The following is a 17,181-nucleotide window of genomic DNA, read 5'->3' as shown; positions in this document are numbered from 1 at the left end:
GAGAGAAAATAACTGAATAAAAATATTTTATTTAGTAATACCAGATATAATAATCAATAAGAACCTAGTGTATAGCACAGGGAACTTACTCAAAATTCTGTAATAACCTATATGGGAAAAGAATCTGAAAAAAGAATGGATGCGTGTATATGTATAACTGCGTCACTTTGAAACTAAACAACACTGTAAATAACTATACTTCAATATAAAGGAAAAATTTTTTTAAATGCCAGATACAGATAATGATTGTGAAAAGATGATAATGACGACGACAATGATGACAATGGAGTAATTATGCATACTTTCTATGTTAATAGAAAACATCTATAAAAGATAAGGATCTATTAAATGAAAAACCAAACTCAGTAAATAAAATGCAAGGAGCTCCGCTGATGCTAAATGCTTTGCACTTAAGCACCTAGCTGCTTCCGTAGCATCACCTACATGTAGCACATGCCCGTTCAGTCCCGGCTGAGCTCAGGAGGCCCAGAGACTGTCCACATGCGAGTTCTCACCTGCAGTCCAGGTGTGCATTTAAAAAACCACTAAGACCTCAAAGCCCTGAAAACCTCACAGGTGGCCACCTCCTGGGCTCTTTTGCTAGAAAGACGGAAGAGGCCCCATCCAACCCCAAGCCTGCACTGGGGTCCAGAGCCCCCTAGCCTGGGATTCCTAAACCCCCTCTACCTGTCTCATAGATTCAAGGACTACCTTGAGGGAAACGCCAGGTCTGACCCCATGGATTTCTAAACCGCCTTCCTTGTTCCTAGCTACCACCGCTTAAATGTCAAGGAGCCATGGTCTCATGCACCAGAACAGTGAAAGATTCCTTCCAGAACAGTAGCTGGAGGTGCGGAGGAGTCGGAAACTAGTCATGGATACTAGTCAGGTTCACTAGTGCTGAGCCACAGTGGGAACTCCTGAGTGCATCTGCCAGAGGGGCGGGCACAGCTGGTACTTTCTTCAGGGGTGAAGCACCACTTTATCACTCACGCTGCCTTACTAGTGCAGGTGGATGCACAGGAACCCAATCTCACAGGTACACCTTGCCCGCAGGGCTCTGGTTGTCACTGAAGCCTTGGGCATGCCCTGCCTCCAGCACTTCACCAGCAGCACTGCAGGTGTGCCCCGCCCCCAGCCATCCCTCCTACAGCTCAATAAACCCAGAAGGTGGGCACAGTCCATACAGGGGATGCCCCTTGAAAACCTGGCCCCTGTGGCCAGAGGGGCTTGTACCTCTGGGCTCCTCAGAGCTGTAACAACAGGAAAGACAGCTCGGGGCAGGCTACCCATCCAGGGCACTACACAGACAGCAGAAGGAAACACACCCCCAGCCCACCTGGGGTGACCCATTTACTTGTCCTGTAGCTTCAACCTGGGGGGCAGGCTTCAGATGTACCACATACCTAGAGGGGACAGAGATGCTCTAAGGAATGCCCTCTCCTGGCCTCACCACGGCTCACGGGTACCCCCAAGGCGCTTGTACATTCATCTGAAGCCATAATTTTTTTAACTGTTGCTGGGATTAGGGGGAACCTCCAGATCCCCTGGGGTCAGCAGGGTTTACAGCTGCAGTCCCATGGGACTTGCCCACAGGTCAGAGAGTTCCACACACGATGGACCTAAAGAGACACATGTCAAGACACTCTAGTTCCCTGATGGCCTAGCAGCTGGGAATTTGGCACAGTCACAGCTATGGCTCAGAGTCAATCCCAGGCCCAGGATCTGCTGCATTCCATGGACATGGCCAAAAAAAAAAAAGGACAAATCATAATGAAAATGGTAAAAGTTGAAGAGAATCGTAAAAGGAGCAAGAGAAAAACAGCTTTTGGTACAATAGAACTCCCATAACTGCAGGTCAGAAGAGAGTGGCCAAAGTGCCAGAAGGAAAAAACTTCCAATACTCTACCCATCAAAGTTACTATTTAGAATTGAAGACAAGAGAGTTTCCAAACAAGCAAAAGCTAAAGCCATTTATCAACACTGAGCCAGCCTTACAAGAAATTGTAAAGAATGTGTTTAAGAGAAAAAGAAAAGGCCCTAACTAGCAAGACGAAAACATACGAAAGTAAAAATCTCACTGGTAAAGGCAATATATAGTAAAGGTAGTAGATTAAAAAGCTACAAAGCTAGTATGAAGCTTAAAAGGCAAAAGTAGTACAATTAACTAAACCATAATTGGTTAAGGGATACACAAAAGAAAACGTAAAATATCACATCACACACAAAATGTAGGGAGTTCCCATTGTGGCTCAGCGGTAACAAACCCAAATAGTATCCATGAGGATGTGGGTTCAATTCCTGGCTTTACTTAGTGGGTTAAGGATCCAGCATTGCTGTGGCTGTGGTATAGGTCGAAGATGCAGCTCTAATTCGACCCCTAAGCCTGGAACTTCCATGTGCCACAGGTGCTGCCCGAAAAAAAGCAAAAAAAAACCCAAAAACCAAAAAACAAAACAAAAACAAAAAACAGGGAATAAAAATGTTTTTAGAATACATTTAAAGTTAAGTTGATATCAACTTAAAAAGGACTGTGATATATACAGGATGTCATACAGGTATGTCATAACCACACAGCAAAAACCCATAGGACATACACAAAAGATAATGAGAAATGAAATCTAAATGTAACGCTAGAGAATGTCATCAAACCGCAACGGAAGAAAGAGAAAAAGCACATAAAGGAAATACAAAAAACAATTAGCAAAATAGCAGTAAGTACATACTTATCTACAACTACTTTAAATATAAATAGACCACATTTCCTAATCAAAGACTGACTGGATTAAAACCACAAGACTTGGAGTTCCTGGTGTGGTGCACTGGAAACAATCCCACTAGTATCCATGAGGATGCAGGTTCAATCCCTGGCCTCGCTCAGTGGGTTAAGGATCCCGTGCTGCAGTGAGCTGTGGTGTAGGTCACAGACGAGGCTCAGATCTGGTGTTGCTGTGGCTCTGGTGTAGGCCAGCAGCTGTAGCTCTGATTCGACCCCTAGCCTAGGAACCTTCATATGCCGTGGGTACGGCCCAAACAAAGCAAAAAAAACAAAAGAAAACAAAACAAAAAAAACAAGCTTAAAATAAAAGCTGTGGAGTTCCTGCCTTGGCCCAATGGGATTGGTGGTGTCTCTGGAGCACCAGGATGCAGGCTTGATCCCCGGCCTGGCACAGTGTGCTAAGGATCCAATGATACTGCAGCTGTGGCTTAAGTCACATTTGCAGCTCAGATCTGGGTCCCTGGCCCAGGAACTCCCAACTCCACATGCCACAAGGTGGCCAAAAAAGAAAGAAAAAAAAAAAGCTGTAATAAAAGACAAAGAAGGCCATTATATAATAATAAAGGGATCAATCCAACAGAAAGATTTAATATTTATAATATTTATGTGTCCAAGAGAGACATACCTAAATACATAAAGCAAATATTAATAAATATTCTCCCCTAAAGGGAGAAACTGACAGAAATACAGTCTAGTAGGGAATGTTAAGAACCCATTTACATTAATGGGTAGATGGTTCAGACTGAAAATCAATAATGAAGCATCAGCCCTAACCTATACTTATACACAAAACATTCCATCAAAAAGTAGCAGAATACATGTTCTCAAGTGCATAAGGAACATTCTCCAACATAAATCACATGTTCGGCCATAAAGCAAGGCTCAATAAATTTAAAAGAAGACTGAACTCATATCAAGAATCTTTTCTGACCACAACGGTATGAAACTAGAAATCAATTACACGAAAACTGGAAAAAAATCACAAATTACATGGAGATTAAAAAAAAAAACAAAACAAAAAACATGTGGAGTTCTCTTCCTGGCTCAGGGGTTAATGATTAGGATCTGTGAGGACACGGGTTTGATCCCTGGCCTCACCCTGTGGGTTAAAGATCCGACATTGCCATGAGCTGTGATGCAGGTAACAGACATGGCTCAGATCCCGTGTGGCTGTAGCTATGGTGGAGGCCGGCAGCTGTAATTCCGATTCAACCCCTAGCCTGGGAACCTCCATGTGCCTCAGGTGTGGCCCCAAAAAGCAAAGCAAAGCACAACAAAAAAACAAAACAAAAAACCCTCGTGCTATTGAACAACAAGTAGGTCAACAAAACAACAACAACAACAACAAAAAAACCTAAAGCCAAATGAAAATGGAAATATAACATTCCAAAAATCTATAGGATGCACCAAAAACAGTTCTAACAGGGAAATTATCAGCAAAATGAAAAAGAGATTGTGAACACAACAGAAAATGTCAACGAAGCTAAGAACCAGTTCTTTGAAAAAATAAACAAAAATGACAAACCTTCATCTAGGCTCACCAAGAAAAGGAGAGCTCAAAGTCAGAAATGAAAGAAGTTACAACTGATAACACAGACACATGATCATAAGAAACTCATATGAACAATCATACACCAACAAACTGAACAACTTAGAGGGAATGGAGAAATTCTAGAAATATATAATCTAAGATTGAATTGTGAAGAAACAGAAAATCTCAACAGACCAATTACTAGTAAAGATATCAAAGCAGTAATTAAAAACCTACCAACAAACAAAACCCCAGGACCAGATGGCTTCACTAGTGAATTCCACCGAACATTCAAAGATCTCATACCTAACCTTCTCAAACTCTTGACAAAACCGAAGAGGAGAGAATACTTCCAAACTCTTTTTACAAGGTCAAAATTACCTGCATACCAGCTCCATATCCCTGATGAAAATAGATGTAAAAATCCTCAAACTATTAGCAAATCTACTTTGTGATACATTAAAAGGATTATATACCATGAGCAAGTAGGATTTATTATAAGGATGTAAGGATAGTTCAGCATCCACAAATCACTTTGATATATGTGCCACATTAATGAAGGATAAATATCACTGTCTCAATAGATGCAGAAAAAGCATTTGACAAAATTCAAGATCCACTGATGATCAAAACTCTCAACAAAGTGGTTGTAGAAGGACGTACCTTAATGTAATTAGGGCCATATGACAAACTCACAGCTAATGTCATACTCCACGGTGATCAGATCTAAGATCAAGAAGGATGGTGTTCCCATTGTGGTGCAGCAGAAACGAATCTGACTAGGAACCATGAGGTTGTAGGTTCGATCCCTGGCCTTGCTTAGTGGGTCAAGGATCTGGCGTTGCCGTGAGCTGTGGTGTAGGTAGAAGACATGGCTTGGATCTGGCATTGCTGTGGCTCTGTCATAGGCCGGTATCAACAGCTCCAATTAGACCCCTAGCCTGGGGACCTCCATATGCTGCGGGTGTGGCCCTAAAAAGACAAAAGGCAAAAAATGAAAACAAGGATGCCCACTCTTGCAACCTTTATTCCACATTTATTGTATGTGTGAGTCAGAACAATTAAGAAAGAAAAGGATCATAGTGGGAACGAAGAGGTAAAACTGTCACTATTCACAGATGACATGATACCACATATAGAAAATCTTAAAAGCACCATCAGAAGACTCTTAGAATATGAATTCAGTAAAGTTGTGTACACATATACATGCACACGATGGAATCCTGCTCAGCCATCAAAAAAAAAAAAAAAAAAAAAGGAAGGAAATTCAGAGTTCCAGTTCCAGTTGTGGTTCAGTAGCAATGAACCCGACTAGTAACCATGAGGACGCGGGTTCAATCCCTGGCCTCACTCAGTGGGTTAAGGATCTGATGTTGCTGTGAGCTGTGGTGTAGGTCACAGACATGGCTCAGATCCTGCATTGCTGCGGCAACCCCTAACTTGGGAGCTTTGATATGCCGCAGGTACGGATTTAAAAAAAGACCAAAAAAAAATTAAAAAATAAAATGAGATACTTAAAATCTGTCATTAGCCACCCCAATCAAACTAGACACACGTGTTGCCTCAAGTTGAATAAATTTAAAACGAGAAGAAAGGGTTGTGCACAAAGCTGATTTATGTCAAGACAGAACAGAGCCTGACTTTTCTACTTGGAATTTCTTACCTGGAGGGATATGAAGCCTGTATAACAGCTTGATTTTCTCATTCATTTCTCCGTTATACATGATATCTGCAAAATTTTTAAAAAGAGAGAGACTGACTAGATGCAAATGATTAAAGTCTATGTGTCATGACACAAAGTCACTGTGGAGAGAGGGGTGAGGTCAATGCTCAATTGACCTGACATCCACCCCTGCCCCAGACACACTGAGTTTGAAAGGAAAACAAGAAGGGTGGTGACTGATTGGAGACTGGATAACCTTGGGAACTCTGGCCTCATGACTTCTGGAAGATTTTAATTGTAGCTGCAAAAGTTAAGAACGTGTCTCCTAACAAGCCACCACCACACCCGGGAGGTCAGTGACCTTGGATGTGGAGAGCCTGGGCCCCTGCCCCACCCGCCTTGGGCAGCCTATAAAAGTGGTCATGAGAGGAGCCTGCAAAGGGACTGTTAAAAATCACAAAATCACATCAGACTAGACACAAATCCACCTCCCTGAGTGGCCGTGCCTGCTTCATCACTCGCCCAATGAACTTGCTGCAGTAAAGACCCAGAGTCATACCCAGACAGCTCACAAAGGCTTTGAATTCAATAAGGTGGTCCATGTTGTCGTCCAGGAGCCTGAAAGTCCTCTCCGCCAGGATGTCTGTGTGGGCCCCACAGGTCCACGGCGAGACGAGCTGAAACAGGCGTGCAAACTGCCGGGCGTCTATGCGGTACTGCTCTGCGTAGGGCCTGCTGGGGTCGTGGCGCAGGGCCAGAGGTCCAGGCTGCTCCCAGTAGCAGCTCATCATGTGTTCTCGCTGAGGGGGAGGGGGAAGGGCTGTGAGGGCGGCACCTGGGCGAGGCCCAGGCTTAAGAGGCCTTCCTGCCTCAATTACTCTGCCTGCTAAAATTGTTACCACTGAGTAAGCAACATCACAACAAATAAAAACATTATCTCACCCTCTCACCACTCCAACCAGATGTGTACTTTTCCCTATTACCCTGTAGTCTATGCCTACACGAATATGTTAATTTTGACATTTTTTTCTTTTAATTAAGGTTTCTTTTGTTTTTTCATTGTAGCAAGATGCACACACCAAAATTTATCATTTTAACAATTTTTAAATGTACAGCTTGGCTGCTATAGTTTGAATTATAGAAGTCACATAATTTCTACTCTGCTATTTTCACTTAAGATCCTATTATTTGAAAGTCAAAAAGTACTGACAAATCTATAGGACACAGAAGAAACTATTAACACTGGTCCCCTGTTGGGACAGAAAATAGGGGCAGAGATTCAGATGAGGAAGTGAGCCTTTTTACTGCATGTTTTTTTTTTTTTAATATGTTGTGAATTTTGAACCATATCAATAGGTTAAAAATTCAAAAATTTAAAAAACAGAGGCAGTTTGAAGTCTTGGGAAGAGACTGAAAACTAAAGCAGTCAAAACTGGCCCTGTCACCTAGGACCAGATCAGCCTCTCTTTTTTTTTTTTTTTTTTTTTTGGTTGGTCTTTTGTCTTTTTAGGGCTGCACCCGTGGCATATGGAGGTTCCCAGGCTAGGGGTCGAATCAGAGCTACAGCTGCTGGTCTTTACCACTGTTGGAGACCACTGAACTGCTGAACTCTGCAGAAGGCAAACTTGGAGCATGTGCAAAAGCACAAGAAGCTAACACGCAGAATTCTAAGGTACAGGGTCTCCTTCAAAGACAAGCTAAGGGAGTTATGCATTAACCATGAGCAGCTGCATTATGCCCTAGAGGTATGCACCTGTAACTAGTTTCTTTGTTATTCACTAAGAGATCGCTTTGTCATTGCCTGCACCTGATTTTGCTCATTACCTCTTCCCTAATAAAAGTCAGGAGGGCTAAAGCCTAGGTGCCTTTGTTCTGCAGAACAGAGTGCCTCCTGGTCCCTCACTTTCTAAATGTAAAACAGTCTTGTGGAGTTCCCGTCGTGGCGCAGTGGTTAACGAATCCGACTAGGAACCATGAGGTTGCGGGTTCGGTCCCTGCCCTTGCTCAGTGGGTTAACGATCTGGCGTTGCCGTGAGCTGTGGTGTAGGTTGCAGACACGGCTCGGATCCCGCGTTGCTGTGGCTCTGGCGTAGGCTGGTGGCTACAGCTCCGATTCAACCCCTAGCCTGGGAACCTCCATATGCCGCGGGAGTGGCCCAAGAAATAGCAACAACAACAACAACAACAACAACAACAAAAAAAACAGTCTTGTGTGTTAGGCCACGCTTCCCTCCCTCATGATCTCCCATTGCCCTGCAGCACTGGATTCGGCACACCTCAGCCACAGTAACTTGGGATCCAAGCTGGGTCTCCGACCTACACCACAGCTCACAGCAACGCCAGATCCTTAACCCACTGAGCGAGGCCAGGGATGGAACCCTCGTCTTCATGGATACTAGTTGGGTTCGTTAACAGCTGAGCCTTGACGGGAACTCCCTGGGCCAGCCTCTTTAAAACGCATCTTTTACACCTGTACTACATCACCTCTTGGGACATCTCAACTCACTGAAAGGGGTCCCTAATGAGTACAGGGTTCTGCACAAGTTCAATGCCTTCTGCCCACAAGGATGGCAAGAAACACGTGTAGATGCTATAACGTGCAAGTGCCTATCCTTGGATGGCAACCAAAATGCCATTTATAATTTAACTGTTATGACTTGCAGCCATGTTCATTAAATAGCCTTTGCAGAATCATGAAAAATACCACAAGAACTTAAGTGTGAAACAAAGGTCTAATAAATTCCTATTCCTCAAAACCCAAGACACACTGTGAATTTCCATGTGTATTTGTGCATCCTAGGAAGCTAGAGGCCCTTAGAATCCTGACCAGAAGAAAACAGGTATAACATGGAGGTCACAACCAGTTGACACAGAATCCTACAGAAAAACAAGCCAATATAGAAACGGGCAAAGGTGATGAAGAGCTGATACAAAGAAGTGTACAATTAGCTAACGAATTTATGAAAGGGTACTCAACCTCACTAGTGAGTCAACAAATTTGAATTACAGTGAAAGGCAATTTTCTACAAAACTAGCAAAATTTGAAAAGATCCATAAATTAAATGCTGGGTGAGTGTGGAACCCCGGAAATGAACACTCTTCAACATCATCAGTGGAAATGAAATTTGAAAAATCTAAAATACTTTAGCAGTAGTGACTAAAATTTGCTTTGTGCATTCCTAAGGAACCCATCCTCTGGAAATAGCAGCACAGATGACCAGAGAAAGCTACAAGGATCCTGACTTTATAAAGCAGAGAAAATACTGGAAATGCTCAATGTGCCTCCACGAGTGCATGGTTAGTAAACTATGGTTCAGCCCTACAATCAAATTCCACAGCCATTAAAAAATGAAATTTGGAGTTCCCGTTGTGGCTCAGTGGTTAACGAATCTGACTAAGAACCATGAGGTTGTGGGTTCCATCCCTGGGCCTCAATCAGTAGGTTAAGGATCTGGTGTTGCTGTGAGCTGTGGTGTAGATTGCAGACTCAGCTCGGATTCCGAGGTGCTGTGGCTGTGGCTCTGGTGTAGACAGGTGGCTACAACTCCAATTGGACCCCTAGCCTAGGAACCTCCATAGGCTGCAAGTGTGGCCCTAGAAAAGACAAAAAAAAAAAGAGCTTGGAAAGATGTGTAGATACTGAATCTAGAAAAATGCCCATGATAAAAACTGTGGGAAAAAGAGAGTGAAAGTGTGTGGCCTGTATGTGTGTATACAAGACATAAACACAAGGGGGAAAAGTCAGGATAGACATTCACCATATCGTTAACAGTCGTTATCATGCAAGGTGGGACTGAAGGTGCAGACAGGATAAGATCCTTTCAATTTTGCTTAAAGGGTTTTTTTTTAATCATGATAGTAGGTATAATCATATATATACATATATATATATATATATATATATTTTTTTTTTTTTTTTTAAGGGCTGTATCCACAGCATATGGAAGTTCCCAGGCTAGGGGTCGAACGTACGGCCCTGGCCTACCCCACAGCCACAACAATGCAGGCTCCGAGCCATGTCTGCAACCTACACCATAGCTCACAGCAATGCCGGATCCTTAACCCACTGATTGGGGCCAGGGATCGAACCCACATCCTCATGGATACCAGTCGGATCCGTTTTCACTGTGCCACAATGGGAACTCCCTATGTGTATTTTTTGTTCAGGGTTTTTTAATTAAATTTTGAAAATAAAAGTCTTACCCAGAACTCAGAAGCCAGAAAAGTAATATTAAAGCCACCAAATGCCTTCTAGGGCCTGATCATCCATCAGTAGTAAATCAATTTAGCTGATTATTAACAAGAGCAGGTCTATGGAATATATAAGGCACTGTTACAGGTCCTGGCCATTCAGGAGTGGCCTATGACACCAAGTATGTATTATTTTCTTCCTGTCTTACTTGCAGAGGTACAAGTAATGAAGCTGTTTTCAATATGAGAGAATAAGGGACAAATGTCACAAAACAGAATTTATGTAACTTCAAACACCGTTTTATAACCTGGATGGGCCTTGAGGGCAGTGTGCTAGGTGAAAGAAGTCAGCACATGAAAAAATGCTCAACTTCACTGATTATTTGAGAAATGCAAATCAAAACTACCATGAGATACCACCTCACACCAGTCAGAATGGCCATCATTAATAAGTCCACAAATAACAAATGCTGGAGGGGGTGTGGAGAAAAGGGAACCCTTCTGCACTGTGGGAGGGCCATATGACCCAGCCATCCCACTCTTGGGCATACATCTGGACAAAACTTTCCTTGAAAAAGACACATGCACCCGTATGTGTTCTTTTGTCTTTTTAGGGCCGCATATAAGACAAAAGACCAAAAAAAAAGGACAAGAGCTTTATAAAAATAATTTAAAAATACAAAAATAAAAATAAAAATCATTAAAAATACAAAAAAATAAATCATTTAAAACAATTCTTAATGGAAAAAAATTTTTAAATTAAAAAAAAAAGACAGATGCCTGCAAAACCCAACGAGGGAACACTATACCCCACAGAACCCAAACAAGTATTAACATATACAAGGTCAGACAATGATGACGCCAAGGAAATTCAGAGAAAGTCAGGCGCCTGGGGGAGAAGCTCAGCCTGAGAGCTGTTCGGAGGGACGTGAGGATGACTCTGGGCGTGAAGGAGGAGCCTCAGGTTGACGACGGAAGGTGACACCAGATTGCAACACTGTTTTACTGGCATTTCCTTTGGCAGTCAGTCCATCTTGGAAATGGTCTTGTATTTATAGTTTCTATTTGTTGTTAGTCCTCCGCCCATGAAAGGCCTGGCAGGCCCTACTACAAATATGAAAATAATTTCATACCCACATTGTTCACAGGAAAGACAGAAATAGGAAACAGGTAACCCGCTCTGTCTTCTTTAAACACTCTTTGTCTGAAAGGTGCATGATATCGTTGGTACTTAATGAAACCTATTTTTATTACGAATTTAAAGCCATCTTTTAAGTTAGACCAATTCAGATGTGTGAGGTGTCTCATTCTCTCAAGCTGAGAACAGTTAGGCCTAAATAAGTGAAAGACATTTGATGCTAAACAACATTTGTTTACCTACTTTTGTGTTTCTATTACTCCCTGTTTTTCCTCCTTGAAAGTTAGAGAGGTGGAGCCTTGGGACACCAAGGCTCTGCCTTCATATTTTCTCTTCATGCAACAGAGGAAACTATAAAACTTGATAACGGTGGTGATTCCAGAAGACATGGCCTGAGACGTCCTCAGCTCGCATCCTGCGTACTGGGAGCGAGTGCCAGCAATCTACTAAGCCAGGCCCCCAGGCCAGTGCCATGTCAGCTGCACAAAGTGTTCAGACAACCTCTGAGGCTCCACTCAGAACCACCGATGCGCTGCTTACGACAATTTCTAGAACAGGGCAATTTGAGGGAGTTCCCATTGTGGCTCAAGAGGTTAAGAAAAAAAAAATAGCGTGGGGCAATTTGCGTTCAGAAGTGCTGGTGGCTCCGAGGCCCCAGCAGAACTCCAGCAACCAGACTCCTCGGTACTGGCCCTGCTCTGCCCCTTCCCTGCCAGGCTGTCAGGAGTAGGTGTGTTGTCTACCACTCTTGCCCTTTTTTTTTCCCCCCCGATTTACTTTTTAGGGCCACACCCATGGCATATGGAAGTTCCCAGGCTAGGGGGTGAATCTGAGCTGCAACTGCCAACCTTTACCACAGCCACAGCAATTGGGGATTTGAGCTGCGCCTGTGACCTACACCACAGCTCATGGCAACGCCGGATCCTTAACCCACTGAGTGAGGTCAGGGATCAAACCTGCAACCTCATGGATACTAGATGGATTCATTTCCGCTGCATCACAATGGAAACTCCCTCTCTTGCCCATTTTTATTGACTGTTTCCAGCAAGAAAATTTTCAGGAAGGCACTTGAAAATGTTCTTTTAAGGTGATTTAAGTACCAAGAACTGAGATTCTACCTAAATATCCAAAAATTAGAAATACTGTTTCATGTATTATCAACATGCTGGGTTTTAAAGTGATTGAGGAGTTCCCATTGTGGCTCAGTGGTAACGAACCCAACTAGTATCCATGAGGACTTGGGTTCAATCCCTGGCCTTGCTCAGCGGGTTTAGGATCTGGCATTGCCATGAGCTGTGGTAGAGGTCGCAGACGTGGCTCAGATCCCCAATTGCTGTGGCTGTGGTGTAGGCCGGCAGCTGCAGCTCAGATTCGCCCCTGAGACTGGAACTTCCATGTGCCTCATGTGCGGCCCTAAAAATCAAACAATAAAAAATAAATAAAATGGGAGTTCCCGTCGTGGCACAGTGGTTAATGAATCTGACTAGGAACCATGAGGTTGCGGGTTTGATCCCTGCCCTTGCTCAGTGGGTTAACGATCCAGGGTTGCCGTGAGCTGTGGTGAAGGTCGCAGACGTGGCTCAGATCTCACGTTGCTGTGGCTCTGGCGTAGGCTGGCAGGTACAGCTCTGATTAGACCCCTAGCCTGGGAACCTCCATATGCCGCGGGAGCGGCCCAAGAAATGGCAAAAAGACCAAAATGAATAAATAATCACTAAAATAAATAAATAAATAAATAAACAAATAAAATGACTGAAAAATGAGTAAGACTATATGGCAACATAAGAAAGTGTTCCTAAAAGCATTGAAAAGAGAACATCAACAGCATGCAGGCTCCACACAAATATAAAAATATGTGGGGGAGAAATAAATGAAGAGTTTGGATTAACGTATTTACACTATTGTATATAAAGTAGGTAAACAACGAGGCCCTGTAAAGCACAGGGCACCCTCCTCAACATCTTGTAATAACCTTATTAATATACATATGTATGCATAACTAAGTCATTTTGCTGTGTGCTTGAAACTAACTCAACATTGTAAATTAACTTTTTTTTTTTTTTTGTCTTTTCTAGGGCTGTACCTGCGGCATATGGAGGTTCCCAGGCTAGGGGTCTAATCAGAGCTGTAGCTTCCGGCCTACACCAGAGTCACAGCAACACGGGATCCGAGCCGCGCCTGTGACCTACACCACAGCTCACGGCAATGCCGGATCCTCAACCCACTGAGCAAGGCCAGGGATCGAACCCACAACCTCATGGTTCCTAGTCGGATTCGTTAACCACTGAGCCATGACATGAACTCCACTATATTTTTTTAAAAGAAAAAATATGTATACACATCTTACAGGTGGGATTATGAGTAATATAAAAGGATATGAGATGATCATTTGAATTAAGGCTCACTGCGGCATCCATTATCAACTGGGACCTCTGCATCGGGCAGTGGAGGACCGTCACCGGCACTCGGGGGGCTTTCAGCAGAGTGCAGCACCGTCCATGCATCCAGCAAGCAAGGCAAAGCCAGAGGGCCAGTGGGGCAGCTCCAGCCCCCAGTGCCACCCAACAGGCATATGCTGACCCTCAGCTTCCACAACCTCCCCCAGGCAGGTGGACAAGCTTGGCTGGGGCTGGTCACCCTCTCATCCTCCCAGATGTTCCTACCTTGAATAAATCATAGAGTTCCTCTAGGTCTTCAGGGAGAACTGAGACTTCTGGAATCACGACTCGGAGCTTGAGGAAAGAACCAACAGCCAGGCGGTGAATCCTCTGCCTGCCCCTGAGAGGGCCAGAGGGCCAAAAGGGTGCTTCCTGGGGGGGTGGGACATGCCTCTCCACCCCCTACCCCCAACCCACCCCCCAGGCACCAGCTCCCCTCCTGGGCAGATTCTGCCCTCCTGGAGAGGAGTCTGTTCCTGACATCAGTGACTCAGGACAAATGTTTAATGGAAGTAAACACCGGGAAAGCCAGAGCCCGGGCAGGAAGCTCCTCCAGGATAACAACCATCAACACTGCAGGGCCCTGCGCTGGGCATGTATCGTCCCGCATTTGACTCCATGTGATGGGCATTATTAGCCTTAGTTTACAGCTGGGGAGACTGAGGCTCGCAGTGGTTCACACACTCACCAACTGCCTGACTCTAACAGTGGACCCCTGCTACTGCTCTGCCAGGTCACTCCCCGCCCCCACCCTGGGTCAAGCTGCATTCTCATGGGAGGTGCACCCAGCCCAGCTCAGCGCCTCGCTGCCACACAGGGGTGCTGAGGGGGCCCCGACTCACCACGTTCTGCTTCGTGGTGTCCTCGTGGCCCTGGAGGACCCTGATCCTGTGCTTACGGCGCATGTGCTCAATCTGAGCCACGGACTGGTCTCCAAACTTCTGCAGGGAAGGGACGGACGACTTGCTCACACAATCCCTTTTTGCATCCAGACAGGAAACAAGGGAGGAGCTGGGAACACCTCCCTGGAAGTCCATCTCCCCAGAGAGCTGGGGGTGGGGGCAGGGATGGGGCCCCCCAGTACCTCGTAGGAGTCCCGAATCAGGTCGGCAATGTCGGTCACAGGACAGGGCTCCTGGTCGTCGGAGAAAAAGGCATGGTGGCTGCCAACCGGGGGTCCAGGGCTGTCCTCGTTCTTAATGTGATCCAGAAACCTGGGCACACCAGCCACCAGAAAAGCACAGGTTCACCCTCCCCTGGGTACCCCATGGCCCCTGCCACCTTCATGGGGGCCCCTGGACACGTGGTGGTACTTCCATCCCAGCTCATCTGTCTCTAGATACTGGGAAGAGGGCCAGGCAGCAACTATGACACTTGCTTTAGAAAAATGGGGAGACAGAAGTAAAGCCAGACTTGTCAGCCTGGACGCCACGGAGAGGTTTCCAGGGGTTTGAGACTCTCCAGTGATATAAATATAAAATTCCGTGCATACTGCAATTTTAAGCTTCCGCAATATCCTGAAAAGGCACTTGTCATCCAACTTCCCCTCAGCTCCAAAAGACCCAGGTTCCCGTCCCCAGCCCAGCGGGACTCTGCTTTCACTGCATCACACCAGCCCCTATGCGCACAATGTCCAAATCCTCCACTTGGCTGCCTGAGGCCCCATTTCCCTGTGGCCACTGCCCGCCCCTGCTCAAGGCCACTACGAATCCATCTAGACTCAAGATGATTGGATCTGCTCAGAGGAAGGCATCGACGCCCTCACCTCCTGCTGTCACTCCGTGGGGAGGTATGAGGAATGGGGGCACACGTGTCAGAGTGGGAAACTCCCACAGTGATGGCCCTGCCACCTGTCCCACCGCTCAGCTCCCTGGGTCCAGCTGCTGCCCCTCCCCTCGTCAGGCAGAGGCACCAGGCCCACCTGCTGAGGACCATCAGGGCCTGGCCGTCGTCCTTGCTGCGGCACAGGTCCTCGGCGTTGGCCTCCAGCACGGCCAGCCCCAGCTGGAAGATGGCTTTGATGCCGTCATAGAAGAAGCAGTCGACCACGTTCACCGCGCTCTCCAGGGGCATGATGCTGAGGAACAGAGTCAGGAACCAGGAGAGGGAGATGGACGCCAGGGCCGAGAGATCCTGCATGTGCTCCGCCAGCTCAGGGAGCTGCTCCTTGATGAGCTCCTCAAAGACGGACTGGTCTACCTGGGCCCCTGGAAAGGAAGCCACAGAGACCTGGCTGGAGAGGGATGCAAGACCTCTGAGGTCAGCCTAAAATGAATGCCACTCTGGGATCTGCAGAACAGTGCAACGGGAGTGCAGTCCAGAAAAGGACTCAAAGTTCATGGATTTCGGATGTTCTGACCAAGGTAATTTAATGGGGAAAGGAGAGTGTTTTCCAAAAATAGTGCTGCATCAAGTGGGTATCTTGGGGGGAGGAGGGAACCTGGCCTCCTACTTCACATCATACAGAAAAATACACTGCAAATGTGTCAAGGACTTAATTCTAAAAGCTAGTGCTGAAAAACATCTAGAGAAAATACAGGAAAAAGGCAAATCTTCTTAGACACAAATGCATTAACCACAGAAAAAAGTATAAACTTGACTTCATCAAGATTAAAGACAGGTGTTCTTCACAAGACACCATGAAGAAAATGAAGGTGCAAAATCCACAATTCCCTGGTGGCTCAGCAGGTCACGGATCTGACATTGTCCCTGCTGTGGCATGGGTTTGACCCCTGGCAGGGGGAACTTCCACACACCATGGGTGCAGCCAATAAAAAGTTAATGCAAACTTCGATCTCAAGAGAAAATATCTGGGACTCATAGCCTGACAAAGGTTTTGTCATCAAAAGAAAGAACTGATGCAACTTAGTAACAGGAAGTCAATAACCTAATCTTTTTTTTAAAAAAAAAAAAAGAGGCAAAAGATGTGAACAGACATTTCAAAAGTGATGATAAACAAATGGCCAGTAAGCACAGAAAAACAGGTTCATCATCTTTAATAATCACCAGGGAGAAATTCAAATTAAAACCGCCATAATAGGAGCTCCAGCGGTGGCACCATGGGATGGGCAGCCTTTTGGGAGCACTGGGACTTCTGTCCGCATGAATTCCCTGGGTACCAAGAGCAACACCCCTTCCCTTTCCAGGCCTCAGCATCAGTGACAAACCTCTTTGGTTTTCACTTTTCAATTTGCTCTTGGAGCCTAGACATTTTTTTCCTTCTTCAAGTCCAGCTATCCATGTAAAATCACTTATGTGTTCTTTATCCAAAATCTGTAAGTGTTCATGGCAAGAGAGCAATCAGGTTACCACATTCTACCCTTGCCAAAACTGTGTGAAGAATCACACTAGTTAGTTTTGCAAAGTCAAGAGTCCAATGGTGTCTGTGCAGAGACTAGCTGAGTGGCACGGGGGACTGGATCACCAAGACTGGTGATCGAT

The 17,181-nt window shown here is 45.3% G+C and overlaps 1 protein-coding gene across 20 annotated transcripts in view; it reads right to left on the bottom strand.

The window, feature by feature from the left end:
• TBC1D8 (TBC1 domain family member 8) overlaps positions 1-17,181 on the bottom strand; it is a 139,646-nt gene that overhangs the window by 11,945 nt on the left and 110,520 nt on the right. For 7 of the 20 annotated variants that reach the window (XM_085018588.1, XM_085018593.1, XM_021087165.2 and 4 more), the window contains 6 exons: positions 15,662-15,947; positions 14,825-14,954; positions 14,583-14,681; positions 13,966-14,034; positions 6,533-6,773; positions 5,974-6,039 (listed from right to left, as the gene is read on the bottom strand). In XM_085018588.1, coding sequence (XP_084874714.1) covers positions 5,974-6,039; positions 6,533-6,773; positions 13,966-14,034; positions 14,583-14,681; positions 14,825-14,954; positions 15,662-15,947 — 891 coding nt within the window. Of the gene's footprint in view, positions 1-9; positions 3,304-5,973; positions 6,040-6,532; positions 6,774-13,351; positions 13,410-13,965; positions 14,035-14,582; positions 14,682-14,824; positions 14,955-15,661; positions 15,948-17,181 lie in introns of those variants that run through there. The other 13 variants (XM_085018597.1, XM_085018586.1, XM_085018599.1 and 10 more) reach the window with 5 other exon arrangements.

The sequence above is a fragment of the Sus scrofa genome, chromosome 3, assembly GCF_054392235.1.
Source record: "Sus scrofa isolate SSC_HxYL_T2T_F1_AM1 chromosome 3, Sscrofa_HxYL_maternal_Yorkshire_Landrace_v2.0, whole genome shotgun sequence".
NCBI lineage: Eukaryota > Metazoa > Chordata > Mammalia > Artiodactyla > Suidae > Sus > Sus scrofa.
The sequence above is the reverse complement of the archived record's forward strand: the minus strand, read 5'-3'. Positions and strand labels throughout refer to the sequence as shown.